The 25,534-nt window shown below is 44.5% G+C and overlaps 1 protein-coding gene across 3 annotated transcripts in view; it reads left to right on the forward strand.

The window, feature by feature from the left end:
• LOC146197272 (uncharacterized) overlaps positions 1–25,534 on the forward strand; it is a 296,134-nt gene that overhangs the window by 213,307 nt on the left and 57,293 nt on the right. For all 3 annotated transcript variants that reach the window (XM_084599072.1, XM_084599070.1, XM_084599071.1), the window contains exons 6-12: positions 227–268; positions 8,071–8,136; positions 13,653–13,734; positions 16,685–16,712; positions 17,198–17,307; positions 19,697–19,772; positions 19,880–19,947. In XM_084599072.1, the coding sequence (XP_084455198.1) occupies positions 227–268; positions 8,071–8,136; positions 13,653–13,734; positions 16,685–16,712; positions 17,198–17,307; positions 19,697–19,772; positions 19,880–19,947 (472 nt within the window). The remainder of the gene's footprint in view (positions 1–226; positions 269–8,070; positions 8,137–13,652; positions 13,735–16,684; positions 16,713–17,197; positions 17,308–19,696; positions 19,773–19,879; positions 19,948–25,534) is intronic.

Genomic DNA, 25,534 nt, shown 5'->3' on the forward strand with positions numbered 1-25,534 from the left:
GTAAATAACGAATTTAGCAAGAGACCATGGCTTTTCTATTGTTCACTGTAATATCCGCAGCGTCCACAAAAACTGGGATTTGTTTTTAGTATTTTTATCTCGACACAGCTTTAAATTCGAAGTCATTTCCATCTCGAAACATGGTTGCGTAAAAATGAACTCCCCACTATGAAAACCTTGTAAGCGTCGCGCATTTCTAATTATCTTTATGTCTCTGTTCTTTCAGTATGCTGATTCTCCTGGGCACAATGGTCGGCGGAATCGCACAGTGAGTGAACCTCCATTTTCTCGTTAATTATGACACCTGATTTCTAAGAAGGTGTTGCACGTCTCCCTTAATACTGTCATGTGAGCGGTTCATGCAACCTCGTTTAATAATGTGAGAGCATTACTTCCCTATGTTTATAGATTTCTGTCCGCAGACCGTGTCCGCAGGTCGTGTCCGCAGACCGCGTCCGCAAAATCGTGTCCTCAGCAGTTACGGAGTAATTGAGAACTGGTAGAGGTGAATGAGTGATGTCAGTCGATAGAGGGTGACGTAATGTTGCTGCCAAAAAATAATTAGGCGAATAAGTTAATTAGGTAATTAATTACAGGCAGAATATATAAAAGTTTTCCGCAGCAGTTGTGAGTAATTGAGAAATGGTAGAGGTTAACGAGGATTTTCAATCGATAGAAGATGACGTAATGTTGTGTCCTAAACATTATTAGGCCAATAAGTTAATTAGGTAATTAATTAGAATAACTTGTTCACAGCAAAGGAAAGGCGCTGCATCTGCCACACTTGTTCTATGGACACCTCAACCGCGCCGTAAGGGAAGGGAGGAAGGTGGGAATCAAAGCGGTAAAAGATAAAGGGGTGTCGTAGTGAATATGACCTCCTGGATGTGACGTCAAGCAACCGGAAGTAGAGCCGATAAAAAGGGCATAGGAAGAAATTGGCGCGCAATTTCAGACTACCAAATACTAAAATGGGCAAACAAGAAGTGAATTAAGCATTTTGAAGCAACCAGAAGCAACCAACAGCAGCATCCGTGCTTTCGCACTACTCCAATGCAGATTCTGCAGTGCTTTAATTTTTACTTCACCTCTTTGTAATTAGCATGCTAACAGTTTTTCGAATGGCGCAACGGTATAGTGCATCAGCGTAATGCGGCTTAAGCTCGTATAGTATAAAATTTTTTGTAATACTTAGAAAAACGTGGGCAAACAGAAGGCTGCGACTAACGCAGTTTTTGTGTCCTCTCTCCTCGCATCCATTACAAGAGCCGTAACGATGTGAAACGAACCTGCTCATAAAAGTAATATATTGCACTCAAGCAAAAGTATACGAACGAAATAGAAGTAAAATATTCCTAATTTAAATGATAAAACAATTAAATTTCAGGTTGCTCGACAGTACAAAGAAAGCGAGCTCCATCCTGTTTTGGGTATAGAGTGGCCCGGTGCCATCCCAGGTGGGCTGCTTGCGTAACAAAGGCGTTTGCATATTCAAATCTCGGCTCGTTTTAAGCGGTCATTTTCTCCACCGAGCCAAAGCCGCAGCTCTACCTTAAGAAGGAAAAACAAAAAAACGCCGCTGATATTTATTATAAATGCAAAGCGCTGAAGCTTTCATGTAAGCGTATAGCGGTCGTAGCTTCACGTTTCGTCGCCTTGCTTTCATAAGCACGGATATCGTGCCCAGCTGCCTCTGACGCGCCCACAGCGATTATTTCTGATCTCCCGGGTAAACTTGGCATGTATAAAATGACCGGTATTCTTTAAATTAGCCGTGTTGTTCCGAGCGGAACTTGCGTAACAGCCCTGAGCAACTCGACGCGAGGGATGGAAGAGCATAAAAACTAATCGCGGTCATGTTGCAGCGCCGTTCTTTTCTAAGCGGCGAAAAAGCGGCGTGTGCTTGCATAGCGTCGGCTTGCTGGAAAAGGCAGAAGAGTAAAAGAAAGATGCATTGTTTCATATCTCTTGGCAGAAATCGTGTAACGAATAATGGCAACGAAAAACGACGCCTGTTATTTTGTGCATTCGTTGGATACGCAAACGTTCTTTTCGGCGTCATGGTGCAACGCTTTGCTACCTTCAGCTAATTCCACTTGGTGATAGGCTGAGGCAAGGTCTAATTTCGAAAACCATGTTGCTCCACTCAGCGCATGCAACACTTCTTCTGTGTGTGGTAAAGGAAACCCATCAACGACCACCGCTTTGTTTGGCTCACGCGAATTAACGTATAGGTGAATACTGCCATCCTTCTTCATTGTAACCACTATTAACCCTTTCTATAATGCCGGCCTCCAGCATTCTTGACAGTTCAGCTGCTACTTTCTCCCGTAAGGTCAGGAGCAATCGTCGAAGTTTCGTCGCTCTGGGGCGTGGCGCATTGGTAAAGCGCTGGGCTGGGGATCCAGAGGATGGAGATTTGATTCCCCGGTGGGAGACAAGGTTTATTTATATCAGAGCAGCCTCAAAAGCGTGGCACTGTTGCTGACGGCAACGATGAGCCATTAAAAGATTTCGCCTTAAAAAAGAAGTATTCTCGAAATGAAATGTCGCAGTATTAAAGGCGCCCAGACACTGCGCCTTCCTTTCCCCCAAAACAAACAAACATATATATAATTTTCTTTAGTGAAATATTGCCATCAAGGGCGGCCCTCAAACTTCCTGCTGTTTACTGTATTATTGTGTATATACCTTTTATCGTTTATTTTTACCCACCTTGTCCTTTATCCCTGTCGGCCCACCTCTTGGATTTCCCGTCCCTGTTCCTTGTTATCTCTGTATTTCCATTGCCCGAGTTCATATACTTCTGTTATCTAGATAGCAGATACCATGGCTGGAAAACATAATTTTACTTATGTTTATTGTTATTATTATTTTAATAAAGAGCCACGTGCCACTACTACTGCAAAAAAAAATATAAAAGTTTTCTAAGAATAAAAAAGCAATGTTAAAGGCATGTACTTTTAAAACTAAGCTTTAGCGTCCTCCTAATTTTTTGAGATGTTCAGACCTACCTAACTCATATCCTTTGCATATAAGTGCCTCAACATGGGCCACTCGGGGGTGATGTTGAAATTCTGAAATCACTTCAAAGGGAGGCGCGCGTCTGAAGTCGTGATCTAAGCGAGTGAGGCTGGAGAAAAATATATTTGGTCTTCGTTCTGAGAAGACTGAGACGGACCGGTGAAAGTTTTCGAAATCGCATTTCGTCTTTCTCTCGAGAAAACGTTCACTTCAAACCTTCAAAGCGTTTCGAAACTTCGTACTGCTAGTGGGTAAACACTGTGAGAGACGAGCACTCAGATTTAGACGCAGTACCCCAAAAAATAAGAAATGAGGATCAGGTCAGAGGAAGATGTTAAATGCCGCAGGCTTCGCAGTCTATATCAAAAACGTGAACAAAGTGCTGGTCGAGGAGGCGGAGTTCAACGCATCGTTTAGAGCTGCGATCAGGCCTTCTTGTTTGCGTTCTCATGAAAGGGTTCTTTTTCAGGGGCGCACCTTGCGTAATCTTTGACACGCTTCAGACCTGGGAATCACTTTCATCGCAAAATATGGGCGCAGATTGCATTCCTGGTTGTAAGTCCGTGTAGCCATAATGATTTATGATGATTATTGTAATGATTGATGCCAGTATGATTTTGGCAGTGCCACCTTCAAGGTGGAATGTAATCGTGACGCTCGTGCATACGAGGACTTAGTCCACCTTGTATTATTGCGAACGAAAAAAAAAATACAGAAAATTAAAAAGAAAAGAAGTAAAAAAAAAAGGGAAGAAAGACTTTTATGTTATATTTCCCGCCGTGTCTCACCTTCTTTCAATGAGGTTACGTACACTGATGTCGCATGCACGTCATGAATTTTGGTTATCTTTTCGTCATTTAGAAGCACATAGTAGCTTCATAGTATTTCGCAAATTGCGCACTGTCTTCTTTGGCTATAGCTTAGCAGACCCGTTCAAATTCACGTCAGCAATGCACTTCCGACATTTTTGGAAGACAATGTTAAAATGGACGCTTGCAGTTTGAGTTTTGCATTGACATGGTATAGCTTTACCACATTTTGGTACCTACTTATACTGCTTTAGGGTTTATTAAACAGCACCTGGCCGGAGTGACAAGTGGGATGCAGGGGCTTTCATTTCCCATCTGTGGTAGAGGGCTGAGCTGTAACTGTTGCAAGGTGAGCTCTCTGTTGCCATGCGTTCGAGATTCAGAGCGAGCATAGAGAACAGTGTTTCACAGTGGTGGAGGCGGAGGTGGTTGACAGGATAGCGTGCGGCAGGCTGGCGATCTTCCATGATGGCGTGAACTCTGCATCGAAAGAGATTGTGTGTGTGTGTGTGTGTGTGTGTGTGTGTGTGTGTGTGTGTGTGTGTGTGTGTGTGTGTGTGTGTGTGTGTGTGTGTGTGTGTGTGTGTGTGTGTGTGTGTGTGTGTGTGTGTGTGTGTGTGTGTGTGTGTGTGTGTGTGTGTGTGTGTGTGTGTGTGTGTGTGTGTGTGTGTGTGTGTGTGTGTGTGTGTGTGTGTGTGTGTGTGTGTGTGTGTGTGTGTGTGTGTGTGTGTGTGTGTGTGTGTGTGTGTGTGTGTGTGTGTGTGTGTGTGTGTGTGTGTGTGTGTGTGTGTGTGTGTGTGTGTGTGTGTGTGTGTGTGTGTGTGTGTGTGTGTGTGTGTGTGTGTGTGTGTGTGTGTGTGTGTGTGTGTGTGTGTGTGTGTGTGTGTGTGTGTGTGTGTGTGTGTGTGTGTGTGTGTGTGTGTGTGTGTGTGTGTGTGTGTGTGTGTGTGTGTGTGTGTGTGTGTGTGTGTGTGTGTGTGTGTGTGTGTGTGTGTGTGTGTGTGTGTGTGTGTGTGTGTGTGTGTGTGTGTGTGTGTGTGTGTGTGTGTGTGTGTGTGTGTGTGTGTGTGTGTGTGTGTGTGTGTGTGTGTGTGTGTGTGTGTGTGTGTGTGTGTGTGTCACTAGCCTAAGGCAATCACATGAGAAGCGTTTACGCAGTAAATGACAAGATTTTAGAACTCCTTTAAAATACCCACCAATACATTATGAGATGAAGGCGAATTGAAAAAAAAAAAAAAACTGTCCGGTTTGAACTGAATAACATGGAAAAGGTTCCTTAGCGTGCCCCTGCGAAAATACAATGGTTAACTAGTACAAACAAATGGTATAAGGCAAGGCCTTCAGCGCGCACGCTCCGAAACAGGTTAGTGTGACAGCGCCCCCTCAGTGACCGTTTTTTCATGTGCTAAGCTGCCAGTCTTAAAATAGAGATCAAAAGATGGTAAAGTTATCTTAGGATTGGACCTGAAAAAGGCATTTGACAGTGTAAAACATGATGTTATTCTACAGGGCCTCACGGAACTAAACGTAGGGGAAAGGATGTATGAATATATAAGAAACTTTCTAACCGACACAAAAGCAAAAATAAGATACCAGGGGATAGAATCTCAGATATTCGAACTGGGGAGTAGGGGCACACCACAAGGAGCGGTGCTATCGCCCACACTTTTCAACATAGCCATGCGTGGACTCCCTGAAAAGCTAAGGAAAATAGAAGACATAAAATTCAGCCTATATGCGGATAACATAACCATTTGGACAAACAAAGGTAGTGATGCCGAAATCGAGCGCAAATTGCAAGAGGCGGCAAACAACACTGTACAATATGCAAAAGAGAGGGGCACGAAATGCTGTTAAGAAAAATCGGAGTTGTTTATATACAATCCGAAACACCTAAGGTAGAAAGTTCAAGTGGACGTAAGTATAGAAGTGGAGGTACAAGCGGTTCCGAAAGTCGAGCAAATGAGGGTGCTAGGAATGGTCCTCCAAACAAACGGATACAACGGAGAAACGATAAAGAAACTGAAAGGACAGGTCATACAAACGACAAACCTTATAAGGAGAATAGCCAGTAAAAAACGAGGCCTTAAGGCAAGTAACCTATTAAGGCTTTCGTAACAAGCAAGCTTTCGTAACAATACAAGCTTTCGTAATAAGCAGGGTCGGGTATTGCATGCCATACTTAGACCTGAAGAAGGCCGAAAAGAGATAAGATTGATAGCATAATCATAAAATGCATTAAAAAAGCACTACACCTCCCGGCAAGTACCTCCACGGGCAGGCTAATGATACTGGGAATACAGAACACATTAGATGAAATAATTGAGGCAACACTAACTACACAAGAAACGAGGCTAGAGAAAACAAAGGGTGGAAGAAACATTATTGAGGGAAATACGTATACAACCGAAGGAATACTGAGACAAGACAGAGGAAATTAGAGGTGAGGACCGGAAAAGGATCCATATCCCCCCATTACCACAGAACATGCACCCTGAATATAATAAGCAAAGACGAGAGAAAAGGGCAGAAACACAGACACGGAGATTCGAGGCAGAAAATCCAGGTAGAATTGCATACGTAGACGCTGCATACTGCGGCAAAGGAAAAACGAATGCAGTCGTAGTCAATGGCAAGCTAGAAATGGTTACAGCAATCTCTATAAAATGAAGATCGATACAGAGAACGGAAGAGGCTGCAATAGCACTGGCGCTTGCTCAGACCGAGAAAAAATACATAATCAGTGACAGCAAAAGAGCAATCAGGAGCTACACCGCAGGAATCATAGCGACGATCACGGGTAAAATCCTCGATCACAAGCGAATAGAAAGAGTCGTCACCCTTGTTTGGACGCCAGCCCACGCAGGCGTGCCCGGAAACGAGGCGGCACACAAACTAGCCCGAGATCTCACACACCGGGCTGGAGGAATGCGACCGGAGCAAGGCAAACAAGAGGACCTGGTTGACTATAGCGAAATAACAATGCACTACAGACTGAGCAGGAGGGTCCTACCACCACCAGATCCCAGGTTAGGCAAAAAGGAAGCAATAGCATGGAGAAAGCTACATATAAATACATACCCGAAACCAGTTCTTGTCAACCATATATGGCCGGAAATATGATCAGACCTATGTTAATTATGTAAGGAAACGGGATCACTAGATCACATAATATGGAAATGTGCGAAGTCACCAGGCTGGGCTAAAAATGTAACTAAAGACACCTGGGAGACCTTTCTGCGAAGCTCACACCCAACAGTCCAAAGAGAAATGGTTCGACTGGCCGAAGATGCCGCCGGAGTCCAAAACTACCGGCCTGCAACTAAGGCGACTGTCCCACCTTCCAGGTCTAACCCCCGAAGAACGGGAGAGTCACTCTGTTGGACAAATAAGTGATCTCTCTCTCTCTCTCTCTCTCTCTCTCTCTCTCTCTCTCTCTCTGTCTTTCTTTCTTTCTTTCTTTCTTTCTTTCTTTCCTTTCTTTCTTTCTTTCTCTCTCTCTCTCTCTCCGCCCCCCCCCCCCTTCCCCCAGTCTTTTACTTCATACTTTGACGCTGCACTTCCGATGTCGTCGTCTTCATCGTCTTTATCTCCTCTGATAAAGTTGTGCTAAAACCCACAATGGATGCTGTACTTATTCTGAATGCGCGGATGCATTTTGACACTCGGCCTCCAGGTTGCCACGCGCAAGCTTTCTCTATGAAAGCTTTATTTTTCAGTAGCGGTTAGTGGATAAGATAGCTAAGGTTACGTGGCACCTACCTGTTGATGCTTTGTTTGATTTCAATAAAATGTTTCCAACAGCGCCCACCTGCCCTCTTGATGGGTGTCTTGGACAAATCAGCGTCGGAGCGCAACCTACGCGTGTCTCGATACTACCCCACAGAATTCCGCTCCTCGCTATGCTAAACCGCCTGCCAATGTTGTTTTTTGTTGTTTTTTACAATTGCAGAGAACTACGAACGTCGAGGTAAGACTTGCAGATGTATTGATTGTTACGGCGCATTTTGCAGTATCGGAAAAAAAAAAGAAGAAATGCGTTTGGAAATAAACGTATTGCACTTGTCCAGAAATTATAAGTACGGCATCTTGAATTGCATAATGGTGACCTTGGACGGGTCGCACCACCTTATGGCTCTGATGCGCGACAGGGCTTCTTCAACGTCGTTCTCAGATTTTTCTCTCCCCCCCCCCCCCCCCCCCCCCCCCCCCCCCCCATTTTTTTTCTTCTTTGCAGCGTCACACACTCGGACTACGTGCCCAACTTTTCGCCAGACTTGTTTTTCCTCTTCCTGCTTCCCCCGTGAGTATTGCCTCACTAGTGTTCCTTCACACTACAAGGAATATGAGTATTTCTTCTGTTGTCTGCGTTATTCTTATCACTACGTGTTTTATTGGTTACGTCATCTTTTTTATTACCCGATAGTGGTAAGTAGCCTAACTTCGGTGCAGCGATACAATGTTTGAGAACTCGCTAATTACTAATCTAGTCCAAACAAAGATGAATAGATAAAAATGAGCTGGACATGTAATGCAAAAGAAAGTTAACCGATGGTTGATGAGAGTAACTGACTGATTCCACGTGAAGGCAAGCGCATCAGAGTGCGGCTCAATGCTAGATGGACGGATGAGGCAGGAAATTTGCGTGGATTACGTGGCGGTAGCTGGCACAGGACCGATTTAATTAGAAGGATGTGGGGAAGGCATTTTCTCTGTAGTGAGAGTAATCAGGCTGATGACGGTCGATGTCACCAGACTGGAGCGGTATTTTTCTAGATTCAGTGGGCCGTCCAAACAATAAGGAAGTCGATGGTTGCCATCTGAAGCGACGGCGGACTCGAACGCCGGCGCATCCACTCCTCACTTTCATTTCTCCGAATGAAGAGCAAGCAACACGTTTGCTTCAGTATCGCATGATCCAATCTTCCCGTCTCTCCGCAAAACGAAATAGGAGACCGCGGTTCAGAATTGTCCCCACGGTGTCGCGTTTCCCCCGCCGTTCGACTTCTCTTTCTGTTCATTTCCTTCACATGAACACGGCGGCATTCGTGGCCTGGTCGGTGTGTTCTATATTTATGCTTGTTTGACGAAACCGTCGTGCGGCGTCTTTTATTCCGGCATTTCGCCGGCGATGCCATAACAAAAGCGTTTCAGCTCGCGTTGCGTGTCGTGGCCCGGCCGTAGCGCTCCGATTGATCTGTTTACGGTTGCCCGGAAGAAGGCAGACCGTAACTGCGCCGTGTCCAGGGTACGTTTCCTCTGTCTGTACTCTTCTCATTTGGAAAAAAGGAATGAGCAGGCTGTTTTTTTTTTTTTTTCAGCACTTTTTTTACTCGCTTTTCTTCTCTGCACCCCTTTCAACGCCTCTGCCAGACCTTTTATTGCTCCAGTTCGTGTGGCAGCTGCTCAATTCTGTAGTGCACCACGGAATTAGTTTGTGTTTCGTCACGCGTTTGTGCCGTGCGGCCTTTATTCCTGACCTTCCGCGAATGACGCACAGTGCGTACGAAACTTTCAGCACCAGAGCGACGGCGCCTTGTTGTCGCCTTGTTGTCGCATTGGCATCGTGCCCGGAGTGGTGCGACGCTTCTCCTGCGATATTAGCAGAATTCCCTCTGTCTTTGTATCCGCCTTGATCTTTTTTTCTCTTGACCTTGAAAAGAAAAATATTTCGCCGAGTCTTCCTTCTCGATTTCGTTTACTTTAATGAACTCATGACTGTGCAACAAATTGCGAATCATTGTTTCCAGCCACCATTGTTTGCTCGCTGCATAGCGTGCCGCTTCGCAGCTGTCACGTTCAGTTGAGCCTTGTGTGACTTAGATTTCGCTTTCTTTTTTTCGCAGTGTCTTATTTCTTTTCTTTTTTTTTTTTTCCTCGTCTTTGCTTGTTTCAGGGCGTCGCTATGTTTTATTTTAGGGCTAAAGCACCCCTTAAACCGTTCAAACCCAACTACGAATTTTTGTGTGAAACCTCGACCGAGCTCTAGCGAATAAACATAATTAAATATTACAGTTTGGCTAATGAAGTTCGCTTGCCCCCGAAATTGACTTTGCGCATTTCAAGAATTGAACTCACCAGTGTTCAAAACCGATTGGCCAACGGCAAAGTATACGTTTTTGGCCCGCCCGCGATGTTTTGAGGGCCCACTCCCAAAATTTGATCGGAGAGCATCTTGCATGCAAATGAACAGTGAAAATTTGGACGCTTTCACACGATTAACTACGTTGGCTGACGAAGTCAAACTTTTTGTAACTTTTTTTTTTTTTTTTGTCTTCGATCCAACGACGTCTTCCGAAGGAAAAACTGCCGAAAGACACAGCTTTCTACTGATCATGCGGCCACTGTTCGCAAAGTTACCATAAAACTTGACAGCTCCTTATGGCCGCACCTTTACTTTATCCTTCATTAAAAAAAAATAGTAACCTGTCCCCCCCCCCCCCCCTTTCCCTTCCCCACTTTCGTTTTTCTTTTTTTTTTTTTTTTTTTTTCCTAGAGCAGAAGGTCCGCAAAAAGTAGAGATATTTATAATTTGTCGCACGTTACCAGCATTCTCAATTTGGTTATTCAGGTGATGTGCTGCTTGCAAAGTCCGTGGGATGTCATTGCGATGTGTATACGTTTCAGAGCCGTGGTACGTAAGCCCTCTTCGTGTAATACCCAGATGCACCCTTGATTTGCGAGTAAGGATAACATAACGAAGATAAGAGGGTTAAAAGAAAAATTTTGGAAGGTCGCGTGCTCTTGTGTAAATTGAGCGGACGTCAGAATAGCACAACACACGTCAAAATCAGGTTAGAATCGCCGTATTAGTATCAAATTACATTATAAACGTCTAATAACGACTCATTATTGATAAACATCACCGAAAAAGATATGTGGGTTTAAAAAAAAAAGTCGAAAACTATGGTTGTGATGTCACATCAGCCGGGAGTCATCGAAGCAGTGTGAAAATATCACAGAATGAGCGGACAATATAGATTAAGAAGTATGTATTCAGCGTAATTAATACTTACGAACACCGAGAAACTTATGCGCTGGGTTAGAGTAGTCAAAAATTTAGATAACTGCCATTTTGAAGACAGTTATCTGCCTCCAAACAGTTTTTCAGCGTTAAAGGTGTAGTGAACGTAACTAATCGCATGAAGTTCATCGTTAAGCAGCGACTAGACGCCTTCTCCACTTTGAGTGTGACCCGAAGGTAATAAAGCACTCTAAATCAAAAAGAAAATTTTCTTTTTTACTCTCTCCCTATACTCTTCTCAGAGCGCGACCTCCAATATGGTTCTCGTCTGCGCTTGCTTCTGAAAAGAACGCACTCTAAGCTCATAAAATAAAAGAAATGCATCCGCCTGGTAATAACCGTAACCTGATTTTGCGTCTGTGTCGACACAGGAAATTTCACGCGCTCGCACAGAGCCGGCGAAGTTCGCTACACTGCCTTGCGTTGTTTCTTTCTTTTTTGTAGCAAAATCTTCTGTGTTCCAGGTAAATTTGTAGCTCCGCTGGCTGGCTTTCTGGCTCGCCAGTGTCATCTCTGTTTTATTCTTTCCATCTTTATTTAAGTTGTAATATTTTTCTTGGACATAGCTGGTGCCTTTCCTGCATTTCTTTTTGGTTTTCCGCTCTGAGATATGAAGTTCCTTCTTCCTTCTAATGAGTTTCTGCTATATGGCTTTCACTATTACTAGTCGCCAGGCTCATTCACTTCAGCCGAATCTTTACGCACTTTTCGTATAGTTCGTATGCACTCCGGTATGCAATTCGTTTGCGCTTGATCCCAGTACAAATTGCATTCCATAAGGTGCAACTAACGTGCTGTAATTTGGCGACCATCGTATATAGTTTGGGTGTGGATTATGATTTTTTTTTTTCATTCTTTCTTCATGATTCCTACGTCACTCTTTCGCTTTACCTATCACGTGGAAGATGTGAAGCAGTGAATTTCCGTGGTGTAAATCTCGTTTGCGCAGTGGAGTAAGGGGTGAATTTTTAACGTCTTTGTTGTTTATTCCTCCAGTTCCCTCAACTCTGGTTTCGAGAGTCGCAGATCCCGACGCTTGCTTATGTTTCGCTTCCAGCTTGGTCCGTTAAGAAGCGTCGAATCACGCGCAGCATTTTTTTTTTTTTCTGCAAATTTGCCGAGACTGTCTGTCTATAACTTGTTCGTTCTTTCGTTTGCATTCTTGGGAAATGTTCATGCTTAAGCAAGTGCTCCGGAACTCGCGTGATTACGAGAAACCGTGGTTCCTAACGATTTAGCGCGTAAATGCAGCATCTGCCGGACGGGCGCGCAGGTGCGGTTGTCTTTGAAGTTTTGGTTTGCCATTCCGAAAGAGGCAAGCGCGTCGTGTTTAAGTGGAATCACCGCTGTCTCACTGATGGTTTCTCTCGCCTCGCTGGACGGCGAATTCTACCCCATATCTGCCAAGGAATGCAGGCTCTAGGTTCTTGATTTGCGCCGTCGGGTAGGAAGAACCTTGCGTTCGTTCTGATGTTCGGTTTCAAGCGCTCGTTAAACAGATTCCTGAAATTATTTTGCGTGCTAAAAGGAAACGATCTTATTTACTTTTGCAACCCGAGGAGAAAAGCAACGTCCGGGCTTTGGTTGTTTAGATGGCGCACCGAATAGATGGTGCATAAGCCTTAGGAAAGGAAATTGAACGTGCTTCTTTGAGATATATATAGGTACACATATTTTCCGTAATGTACTCTCTAGGTTTTGTGTAATAATCACCTCATTTTCTAACCATTATTTCACTTAAATGTGCCTGTGGCACTGTTTTATACCTGACTGTTCGGTGCGCAAATCGGTGGCCATGAAATGTGCACCGTTCTTTTCTTTTTTTTTTTTAAGTTATATGCTTTAAAAGACTGACCGGATTGAAAATAGGCTGCTGTCTTCGCCTTCTTGGTTGCTGATTGCAGTGTACGCGAACGGCAGCATAATAGCTTGTACTGACGTAACTAGGAGACCAAAAGTAACGCGCAGTCACCACAAGACACACAAGTAAAACAACGGCATGCGTCATGAATGATCGAGATAATTTTATTAGCAGTCAGGCTTGAGGAGTAAATCAACCTCGAGTGCTTTGTATGCTTACAACCTCGAGGCTATTGGCGAGGGAGTGTCGGCGCCGAGTTAGGGGCACAGCCACGATAGAAGACAGACACAACCGCTGACTTTCAAGCTGAGTGTTTGTGGGAGTCGCTTCGGAATAAATACACCGACAAAGCAAAAAGCCAGCTGTAACTGATAAAGCATATCACCTCGCGATAGCGCCACGTGTCACTTGTGATCATCGAGAAAGTGCAGCAGGGGCTATTATTATTATTATTATTATTATTATTATTATTATTATTATTATTATTATTATTATTATTATTATTATTATTATTATTATTATTATTATTATTATTATTATTATTATTATTATTATTATTATTATTATTATTATTATTTTGCTGCAAGTTCTACATGGCATCAGTCGGCCATTGCACGGAATAACACTACAAACGCCTCTGTTGTATCATTTTGTACGGCTACAGACGGAGAGATTGAAGCTATTGTGTGATTACTGACATTGGTTCTATGTAAAAGCTGCATAAAACGTATCGATAAAAAGAAATAGGCGGGATAGTTCTAGAAAATATTATTTCGTGATTGTGCACAAAGTGCGATATATTTTCTCCCTCTAGCTGTCGTAATATCGATAACTCGGTGGTTGTTGTCCTCATCGAATGTAAAATTCAACTCGTACCGTAAAACTGTTCCATTTTCGTTCTCTCTTTCTCTGTCTCCTGTCTAACTTGTCGCAGAATCATCCTGGAGTCTGCGTATTCTCTTCACGACAGTGCCTTCTTTAGCAATATCGGGACTATCCTGTTGTTTGCAGTGCTGGTAAGTACCTCGAATCATTATTTCGAATGAGTTTTCTGCACCGACGCATGGAAGGTTCCTGTATCCGCGAGCTTCTCTTGGCGCCTTAACAAGGTCTAAGAAACCCGTTCGTCTTTAAAAGAAAATAACGCATTTATCTTGCAGTAGGCGCTGCAGAGCGTAACACAGCACAACGAACCCAACATCAACTTGTAGTAGGGCATAAAAGAAGGCATAATTGAAATCCAGTCTACATGCAAACGTGCTCACAAATGTAAAATGGAGGCCCTTACGGCGCGGTTGAGGTGTCCACAGAAAACAAGTGAGACAGTTACCGCACCTTTCCCTTCCTAAAAAAACAGAGACGAAAATGTTTCGTTCGCTAGTTGTTCCGGCATTCGGGCTCGTTGTGAATGTGCGGTCTATTTTTGTTCTGTTTACCTCCAGTGAGGTTTACTATTGTGATGCTGTTGAATGCAAACCGTCCTCAGCACCTTCCTTTTGTAATGCAAACATGAAGCCGCGTTTCTATGGCTCCTGTGAAGCAGAGGTGTTTCCGCCGCTATGAGAGGTGTTCGTTCCATGTTGGAGACCATCGAGCAAAGATGTGATAACGAAATGTCAAGGTCGTTTTGTACAGAAAATGATGGTAGAGCTAATAATGCAATTATATTGAGCTTCTTCTTCTTTTACTTCTTCTTCTTTTACTTCTTCTTTTTTTTTTCTCTCTCTCTTCTTATTCCCCCTTTTTTTTTTTTGTTGTTCTTCTCCTCTTCTTCTCCTCTTTCGTTTTTGTTCTTCTCTTCTTCTTCTTCTTTTTTGTTCTCTTCTCATTCTTTTTTTCTCTTTCTTTTTATGCTGCTTCTCTTCTTCTTCTCTTTATTTTTATTCCTCTTCTCTTCATCATCATCATTTACCAAGTTCTCAATTTTTCTCATCTCTTGTGAATGGCCATAGCTATATTTGAAATCACCGAAACTTCGTGGTTGTTTCAACGGGGCATTCAGAGGGAACACCTGTGTAAAGCGACAGAACACGGCCATTGGTCGAGAGCGAGAGAAAGCTAGAGTCATCGGTCTCGATTCCAAACAAGGTCCGGCACTGTCTGTGTAATACCGAATGCTGCGCGAAGCGAGCCTTAACTCGCATACAGCACGCATAAGCGAATCGGCCGAAGGTGCACGTTTCACCTTCACGTTACCGGGCGCAAAGCACACAGGTTTTCGATTTCCTACAACGAGTCCAGGTGGGAAGCGGGCCGCTTTTACCGGAGCGAGTTTCTGTTCCTACCCCTCTACCTTGTTTGCCTTCTTCGAGGCGAAAACTCAATTAGCTATGGTAATAAGTTGTCCTTGAGCAAAAGCAAATCGATGCGATACTTCGCTTGCCTTACCGTATACGCCTATTTCGTTTACTTTATTTATCCCCCCTCCGTGTTTGCGGGCTGGCTCGAGCAAAGCTGCTTATCATGGGAGAAGATGAAGCCCACGCTTCCCTCATTCGGCCGACTGCTGAGTATACTTTCGGTTAGAGAGGTGGGAGAAGTAATTCATTCTCGCAATTTCAAGCCCCTACCTGAAAGTGCTCGCGGCATCCCATTAGCCGAGTTCTGACATTAAAAAATAAATAAATAAACCGGTCGTGGTAGGCTACGCAAGAACTTCTTACATATCTAAGGAGATGGACACGGGTACATATCCAATTACGAGAGCGTCTTGAAGTACACACGGAGGGGGTTTTCATTGGCGACATGGCGCCGTGCCTACTTTCAGTCTGCAGCAACTGCGGCTGCTGCTTTTAGGTGTGTATAAAATATTTGTAATTGTCGAATGTGCAGCCATTTCAGGACACACACACAAAAGAGCATTTGTATGAACGAAACTGGGAGTGTGTTAGACGTAATTTGTCGGTGGTGGTAGTAGTGAAAAAAATATTAAGGGTTAGTTATAGCCGTCCGTGATGGGCGGGGTCTTCAGCACGATCTGGCAGGCACGCTTGATCAGCGAGTGCTGGTCGCCCGTGTCCGATCCAGACAGGGCAGCCTCCCAGAAGAAAAGAATCGAGGGTGGGCAATGGGTGTTCGGTTCCCTGGTGGGTTCTGTTCCTTGATGGATTCGCGCACTCCCAGAGAGTGTGATAAAATGTTGAGTTTTTACTTTTGCACCGAAATCTGCACCCGGGGTGTTGCGCGAGGAAGAAAGGGTGTTTGTGACAAGGGTTAGGATATGTGAAAGTCTGGAGCTGGCGCCAGGCGAAAGTGTCTGTCCTATGGAGGGTTTTGTGAGCTGTTAGAAATATGCTTCGTTGTGTTTTCTACTACTCGATTACGTTCGTTTAAGTCAACGACGCCGTTAATCAACTTTGACGCTGCGAAGTCTGTTTTTCTTCTGAAGAACTTCAAAGTATTCTTGAATTCTTCTGTTAAATCGAGAAATCCGGTCAATAAAGAGTTGATGTAACACAGCAGCCCTAGCGAAAAAAAGCCGTATGAGTCACAATAACCTGATACAGATTTCTCATACTAAACTCATACAAATCTCATAATTCTCATATATTTCTCATATGATGAATGAGTTTAGTATGAGATTATATGAGATTTCTATGGGATTAGTGTGTTTAGTATAAGAATTTATATGACGTTTTTGTGACTCATAGGGTTTTTTTACTAGGCAGTCGAGGTTATTCAAACTTGCTGGCATAACACACTTTTAGGTGCTATACAGCACCAAATAATACAAGCAAGAGCGGAAAGGACCCAGTCTAGTGGTTATTTGTCTTTTGACATGAATCCTGTGCTGCATTAGTTGTCTGGAAACTTGTTTTTCCAGGTTTTAATGTCTGGACGTTGCATTCTCTCGACTTTATTGTGATGGTCTTTGTTGGGGGCAAAACGGAACGGTGCTGGTATCTCTCATGATTTATTGTTTCCATAATCGTGTTCTAATCGGGATATTGGCGTTCTACTTTACAGGGTACAATAATAAATGCCTTCACAATAGGTAAGCACATTGTTTACCATCACGAACATTTTGCGGTGCTTTATATTGTAATATCTAAAAAGAAAGGAAGATGAATAACAACGACGAGAACAAAATGTCGTCGCTTATCGCGTGCTCTCTGCGCTGTGTTCTGTACTCTGTGTTCTTTGCTTTGGGCCTCGTAACAATACACGGGCTCCTTGCCGAATACTGTAATTAGAATACTTGAATTGTTTCCAGAAGTAGAAATAAAAAAAACGGTTTGCTCATTTTTATGACGCGGGCAGAATTTTGGTTTCGAATTGATGGCGACTTCAGTATTGTTTAGCGCTTAATAAAACTGGCTCAATATTAGATGAGAGAAAAGTGCCTGTGTGAAGAAACGCGAGATCTTCACCCTCAGAGGACAAGCCCAAAATTAGGTCGCGCCAAAAAGCCTTTCGGCACCACTGTGTTCTCTCTGTCGGCTGCCCCTCGCAAACATGGTTCCTTTGGCCACCACGCAGGTCCAAGTTTGTATTTTTTGAACAACATCGGAGCCATCGGTCTCCAGAACTTGAGCCTGCTCGAGTGCCTTGTGTTCAGCTCTCTCATCTCGGCCGTCGACCCAGTGGCCGTGAGTGGACACCGCTCTGAATTCTTAATCTGCGTGTGTATGTGCAAGACTTTTTAGAGCACATCAACGTTTACCATCTCTTTCTGTGTGTGTGCGTAATCGGTGCTGAACGTTAGTTAACTCAGTCGTAACGATAAGAATGACATGAGAAAAGGTGCCGCATGTTTCAACCCTTTCTCTGAAACAAAGCACGCATGAATGTTTCGGCGTCATTCAGTGAAGGGAAACCACTTTTAAACACATTCAAGTTTTATGAGGACATTGCTTGTCTTTTATCTGGCTTAGTACAGCAGCCGGGAGATGGAGCTAGTATACAGGATGCTTCGGCCAATCACTACGCAGATGCATTTTCGGGGAAATACAGCTCCGTGATCCGTCTGCCCGAAAAAAAAAAAAAAAAGAAGGGAAAAAAACTTAGCTTTTGTTTATGAGATACAGAAGCCTGCCTCTACTTTCTCACAACAGCGCAGTGCTCAGGGCCGGGGCAAGCAAAAAATAAGCGAAAATACGGCAGCTTATTCCGCAGGCAGAGAAAAGCTTTCTTCTAAGACCTTGCACGTCCAGATAGATACATACACCGCCAGGTGAAATCAATCGTGTGAAACCGCCATAAAGACGAAGACATGTACTATAGAGACGACTGAGAGCTGCCACTATCCACTTTAGTCAACTACCATATACTTCATACTCTCAGAAACGGACAGTCTGTAAGCTTTAAATATTCGGCAGATACATCCCTAAGCTGCGGTCGTATTGGATGTTGTTTCTGGTGAATCAACGTTTAGGTTCTTCCGCGATCTATTAATTCACACAAGTCGAATCCACTCCAAAAAGACGAAAGAATGTTAAGTAGCGTGTTTTTTTTCTTCTTATCGTTTCAATCCTGCGTTCTTTCGTACCAGCCCTTGCTTGTTGTTGTGACAGAAATCCCATTTCCTTGGGGCTCCAAAATGGTCACAGGCGTCAGCAGGGCAGCCGTTAATTACCATTTGCTGTTTCGATCGGAGCGGTTGATTGCCGGAACCGGCAAGGCCAGCTATTGGAGACCCTGCCGCTATCAGGGCAACAAAGGCGTCAGACGCGCACATCGCTGCTTGACGTCAGGCTTTCTGTGTCAACGCGGGTTTCCGCCTCGCAAGGCGTCGGCACGAATAATCGCGAACCCCATGAAATGGAAGAAATAAACGTCTCTAATTACTCTTTTGTTCTCGTACTATAGGGTGATAGAAACCACTGCATACACGTTTAGGGTAGAGGGAGCAAAAAATGATACTGTGTGTAAATCACCACCGTTATGTCTTGTTTAAAGATATCCAAAAGTAAACACTGCCTGATTATTCCCCATCGTCCCGACATTACATTCATCAAATATCGGAAGGCCTTCTGAGCAGGAGCGCTGTATGAATTAATGAAATTTCAAACGTTCGTCATGGTCCTCGATCTCTGGGAAATCTGGCTTTGACGTTGCCGGCGTCGGTGTTTTAAGGGAAGAAATCACGGGCTTACTTGCGGCAGGTGGTAGCTGGCAGGTGACAAATACAGGGCATTTATTTTTCTACGGGTTGCGTGACGTCACAAGACCACGTGACATGGCCTAGTTAGCAGGAGCTGCCAACTCGGCCGCACCTTTGAGATGGGAGGGTCGGATAATTATCGAACTCAAGGGGATCCCCTGTATCCAGAATCAGTTTCTCGCATAATGTGGTAGATTACTGCTGTATGCTAGTATAGTATGTGTGAGAGATAATACAGGCACAAGTTAAGGGTTTCGTGATAAAGCATGGGCGCGAACGAGTATTTGCAAGCGGAGCCGCAGACCAAAGCCTTTAATGCTGACACGTCATACCTTCAGTTGCGGAGCTTAAATGTCCCCCAAATTTGCGCCTCACCAGCTAGGCTCAAGAGAGTGTATCGCATGTGTTTACCTGCACGTACGAGACGATGTGATATTAAAGACGTTTTACTTCGCGATACCTTTTCCCCCCTGTGCGAATCTACGTCATCGCTACGCAGGACTATCATGTACCAGCGATGTATTGTGCGACATTCAGAACATTCAGTGTCTTGTAACTTTAATCAGTTTGAATTTAGCTTTGTTTCATCAGCTAAAAAAAAAAAAGAAACTACATCGACGCTTTGCCTCGGAGGAGCTATTGTACGAAAGATGTTGAATCTGCGAGTTCTCTTTTGTTCGGGGTTTTCCAGGTGTTCACGTCTAACAGGTTTACAGCTTTTTACTGTGCAGAATTGAGTTAAAACCTTGCGGCCATTTTTACACTAGCGAAAATAGATGCAGTATTACAATCTTGGTAACAATGTTCTTCCCTTTCCGCTGCCGAGAGCTCGTGCCGTCACAAATCACATTTTCTTTTTTTTTTTTTATTTTCAGGTTCTAGCAATATTTCAAGAAGTCGGAGTCAACAAAGTATTGTATTTCTTAGTCTTCGGGGAGTCTCTACTTAATGGTGAGTGAGTTATAGGGTGTCGCTTTTCTTTTCTAAAGGCTGCAGATGTTTCGTGTTTCTTGAATTTCCGGCGCGGCTTGCTGCTTTTGTTCTTCCTATTCACGCAGATGCCGTCACTGTCGTCTTGTATAACATGATGGTCGGGTTCTTCGGCAGCGACATCACGGCCAAAGAAGTAAGTGCGCAAAATGTCTCAACGTACTTTTTTTTTCCTTTTTTTTCTTTGGCGTGGTGTTCGTTTTCGACTTCTGATGTTGTACGTTTGAGTGGTAGCCAACACTCTCATTTTCTTGTTGGGTATCTTTTGAAGTGGCAGGTTAGATACTCGTGTTGTTCATGTTTGTCTGCTGCTGAATCAGCTCTTTGCTACTGTGGGTCAGAGCCGGTCGGCTAATGTAGGGCAGCAGGGGCAGGTCGTGTCAGCTTCGAACATCTGGCGTTAACCGGTACAAATTACTCTTCTCTGCTTATGGTGATTATTTGGTTCGTTTTATATTTTGACTGCATGTCACGTGAATAATCATTCCGCATGCGTTCTTACAAACTACGTTCACGGTCCGTGCGTCGCCAACTAAACACGCATGCATTTTGCTCACTGAACAGAATCGTATTAACTAGGAAAACACTACTCCGCCGGATTTTCACTATCGTTGTCTCGAAGTGTTTTAATTGAGCTTGCGGCTGCCAGTTGGGTTATATATGTGAGCACTACAAGCGCGGGTTCCAAATTACATTTGTCGCTTTCCGTTCATACTTCCCGGTCATAATGCCTGAAACTCCCTATTGCAAAAACCAGTGCCACTGGGTGCCAGCGCCCCAGCGCCATACCTGATTATGGTCCCAGTATGACGCTGGAAACTGGGCGCACTGGGACGCGGCATACTGGGACGCTCCGCACTGGCGGCACTGTTCGCCGGGAGAAAAAGAGGCGTGGGATAAAAATTAAGAAGTAAAAAGCTACGAAACAAGTTAGGTATATAAAAAACCTTTAAAAAAGTAAAAAAAGAAAAAAAAATTAGTGCACCAAGCCCGTCTCGAACTCAGCTTTTATGCACATATCCATCACTAGCTAAGCACGCTAACCACTCGGCCACGCCGAGAACTGGATTTTCTTGAAACATTTCTGCATTTTATGTCATGACCCGCATTTAAAAGGTTGGGACTTCATGTTTCGCAGTCTATAGGCCCATTGCTACCGCTCTAACAATTGCAATTTCTTGATTATTTAAGCTTGCTGTTTGCTCTCCCGACTTGCAAGTAATGTTCTGGGTGCCTATGCGCGCTATTTTGTGCGCTGGAATCATTTTAACACATGGAGTTTGACATCGCTGGCAAATTTACCAACGCCGGCTCTTGGGTGGTGCTCTGCTACCGTGGGCGTAATTTTCGCTGAACACGGAGCTTTAGTAGAAACCTTCAAGGAAAAAAGTGCGACCAAGCTTCAATACCGGCAAGCGCCGCAGCGATGACCCTAATTGCGTGTAACTAAACCTTATTTGTATGTAAACATTGCGGGAAGCGTTGCGATGACCGAGGGCTCGGCTGCTTGATACGCAAAGAAGGAGCGCAAAAGCTTGAGAAACACGCCAAATATTATGTATTACAAGCGCTGTATGTTGTTGCTTTGTCTCTCATGGGCCCATCGCTCGGTAAACTACTCTCTTCCAGGTTTTAGTTTTTCTTTCTGCTGTTTATACTGGGCCTTGGTGCAGGCTACGCTCGCCTGCGATTGAGCCCGCATTGAACATTTTGGCAGTAATCATTGTGTTAGAGTGCCCTTATGATCAGCTGTGAAGTTGGTTATGCATGGTAGCCCATATTATTCAATTCCAGCTTTAGTTGTGCGTTAATCGTCAGTGTGTCATGAGATCGAGGCGCGGCGGTCGTGGTCTCTCTCGAAACGCTCGAAACGACCTATCAAAACATGGAAACTCTAGAAAAAAGATACTGCCTTTGTTTTCTTACAAATGCGCAACGACTTCGCAGCAAAAAGCGCTTGCTTGAACCATATTTTTCATATGCCCCCGATGGTCAATTGAAAGTACGCTGTTGCCCTGTTGGCCCCTGAGGGATGCTACTCCGGCTGACGCCGCAGGTCGCACGGGCTATACTCTGGCACTGGGACCAGTGCGGCCCAGCGCACATACAGCGCTTCTCCCAGTGCATCGCGGATGCCAGCGACACACCCAGCATCAAAAGTCTAATCCCAGCGTCTTTCTCCCATCGTACCAGTACAACCAGTGTCTTCCCGCTACTGCTCCAGTGAATATCGCAGACCTCCAGCGTGTCCAGCAGATCCAGTGCAAAACCAGCGCGAAAATCTTACTGGTTTCGCACTGGAGACGCTGGTTTTTGCAATAGGGCTATCTGACTCTAACGAAAGTGTAGATCGTCGCATCACATCGATAGCTATCAGGATTCATCAGAAAGTAGACACGGAGCCTCTCGATCATGGGGAAAGAGGATGATGATGATGATGATGATGATGATGATGATGATGATGATGATGATGATGATGATGATGATGATGATGATGATGATCAAAACATTTATTGACATTGGCTTAGATTAAGGGAAAGCTGGTAGGGTCCTTAGTCCGGGACGCCGTTGGTTAAAGCCGCTGCCCGTGCTCTTTCGACGAGGTCTCGTTGTTCCTCGAGGTCCGAACTGGACAGGGCCGCCTCCCAGCCTTCCCATGTTGGCTGATTTATTATGCCAATACTGGTATTTTGTTGACAAGCCCATGTCATATGGTATAAGTTTGCCTTCTGGCCACTGAAAAAAAAAAAAGGCGAAGTGAAATCCGCCGCTCTGCACCGCACTGGTGCAAAGGGAACGAAAGAAGCGAACATGGGGGTGAGGAGGCAGAACGTAGAGCACTACAAATGTCAAAGGCTCATCCGTGACTGCAGCACCCGAAGCGTCACACAAACTGGCGGGAAAGTTTGCCGGACAGTTCGACATATTACACTCGCGCTACAATTTCCGAGATCCGCCCACTGTTGCCGGTATTCCTCGCTTTGCCGTCGCTGCCGAACGCACTATCTGCCGACTGCTACTCGGCGCGGAAGCAAACATCCGAGCCCAGCGCTAAAATCAGATCGTGATTTTACTTCAGTTTCTTTTTCTTTATTCTATCCGCCCCAGGGCATTCCAAACGACGCCCTCCCCCGCTATCGCAAGTATGGTACGCAGTATGATGCTCTGGTGCGTCGTCGTAAGCTGAGAGGATGGATAGAATCAAAAGAAAGTACTGTGCAACACTCTTCAAAGGGCCAAATTTTGGTGCAGTTGTTTCTGCCATACATTTAAGTGAACCTTTATTACTACTGTGGTACTGTCCTTGTGACGTCATGGCTGATAGCTATGACATCGCAGCTAGCCGGCAAAGCCATTCATGGGTTTTGCTCTGATGAGAGGCGGCACTGACCAATGTGCATTAACAATGAAGCAGAGCAATGAGTCACAATTGGAACCTTTACTACTTCTAGTGCGCTAACATCCATGTTTTTCTTTGCGGTTCGTTTGTTCCTCCACTGTAGGTGCGTTGAACCTTGTACATTTGAGATTGCTTTTTATTTGCCCCAGAATACGAACGAATCGCAAACAGAAGCATAGGATTCGCGTCTTGTGTTGCTTCTAATGTCCAGGTGTTGTTGAAGCTCTCCGCCGCTTCATATAGGCCTCATTTGCTCAGAGCGCTGCGCTTCGCTTGGGCCCCGTGCGCGGTTAAGGTATCACCGGCGCGGTTCGAAATACGGTGTCCCCCCGTGTTTACTCAGTCCCGGTTGTAAAAGTTGTTCTGCCGAGAAGATAAAAGGAGCATCTAGTACCTGCGCTACATGACGACGCCGCCAGAGGAATAGCAGTCTTCCAACCGCACGAATGTCGCGAACTAGTGGTGCTTCTGTTCGTTGCTGTCCAAAGAGCTGTAATGGCGGGTTACTATTCGATTCCGTTACCTTCATAGCATTTCCTCCTCTTTCGCTGGCAATTCTTCATCACTTTTTTTTTTTTCGTCTTCCATATTCTGCGCCTTGCCTAATTTCTTTATTAACATGAAAAAGAAAAATTACGCATGGTTGCCCTTAAAGGGCCGTTGAAACGCTACTTGCGGAATAGTCATGCAAGAAATCCATAGAGGTTGTCTTCGTCAGTATTCGAAGCAAATTTAAAAGCTTCGCGTGTAATAATTGAAAAGTGTTTTTGCCAACCGCCCGCAGCCAATTTGGGCGACACATCCCCGTGCGCGAACCTCATCACTGACGTCATTGGGGCTTGCTGGGCGCGCCGGCTCATTTCTTTTTGATTTTCACTAGAATATCAGTAACTCGCGTTTGTTTTCTGACTGACTGTACGCACTCTGTGTCTTAACGTTGCACATATTTTCTTTTCCATGCCTCTCATCATTGGCCTGAATTTCAGCTGAATCCTTTTCGCTAGCCTCCACGTTTTTATCCCATACACGAGCACCGGCAATATACAATTGTTATGTATACTTTCCTTTTTGGGGGATACTGGTAAACTACCATTCATGATCTGAGGATAGCTGCCAAGATTTTCTATTTCGTCATGCTAGCCTGTTTCGAAAGAGCGCGATAAATGAGATCCCGCGACTTCGAATACTGTGTCACGATGAATCCATGCCGTCCATGCCGCTTTCTGCACGTCCTGTTTGTATTTAGCCGTGTGAAATGGCTTCACTGCAAACAATCTGTCAATGACAGCTTTAATTAGAAGTCAAATGTGACGTGGGTCATAAAATGACTTTTGGCTGGAGGGAAGCGACGTCATCAGACCGGAAATGACAACTAGACGATTCATGTCTTCGCGAATGTGTCTTCGCTGCATTCATGTCACCAAGAACCTTCGGGGAGTCGTCTAACCACCAGCTAGATGATCTAAAAGATGTCTGATATCGTACGCACCGATATGCATGCAGACAGACTGCAAGCACAACCATGAAAAATTGACAAAACCCTCAATGTAATGGCATCTTTAAAAGGCGTGCAAATAACGTACTAATGAATTTTTATGAAAGCGATTCTTCAATTCTTCCCACTTTCCTCCTTTATTACAAGCCTGTGTGTCGGGTATGCCTTGGGGCACGTAGAAGTTACTAATATGTGCAAGGAGACAATCCTCAGGTTTCCTTGACTAACCGAAATTTGCACTCTACGAAATGTATGCATGAATGAGAGCATCCAGTGCCCATGCTAGGGCACCCCTCTCTCTCTCTCTCTCTCTCTCTCTCTCTCTCTCTCTCTCTCTCTCTCTCTCTCTCTCTCTCTCTCTCTCTCATGTGCAATCTCTGGAAGATTAATGAGCGTGGTTGTCAGGCTTCCTCTCTCCATGATTGCGTACCTATTGAATTGGAGATGCGGCCTCGTGTCGAAGCAGGGCTTCTCGCTAAAGTTTGCGTTGTGCTGGGCTTCCCTGTGGGGTCTGTTGATCTTCCTAATTAACCGATTGCATACTTCCTTGCACGTGTGTGCACTCAGTTCATATCATTCTCGCGCAGCTAATGGTGATTAATCTGCTTGTGCCATCGCGGTCGTTATAGGCATCGTTTTTCAAGGCTGAAATTTCTGCCCGCCGTTAAGCATTTATTTCAATCTCTGAAGGTCGTTTCGTGTATTTGTAGGGACCATGTCAGCTTCAAAGGTATAATTTACCTTCTTTTTTTTTTTCATTCTGCCTTGAACCAGGGCTCCTGAAAGTTGCGTTATACAAATCGTAACTGGTCTGGCACTGATCTCAGA

Source organism: Amblyomma maculatum, chromosome 3, assembly GCF_055883805.1.
Source record: "Amblyomma maculatum isolate TAMU_Amacu chromosome 3, ASM5588380v1, whole genome shotgun sequence".
Lineage (NCBI taxonomy): Eukaryota > Metazoa > Arthropoda > Arachnida > Ixodida > Ixodidae > Amblyomma > Amblyomma maculatum.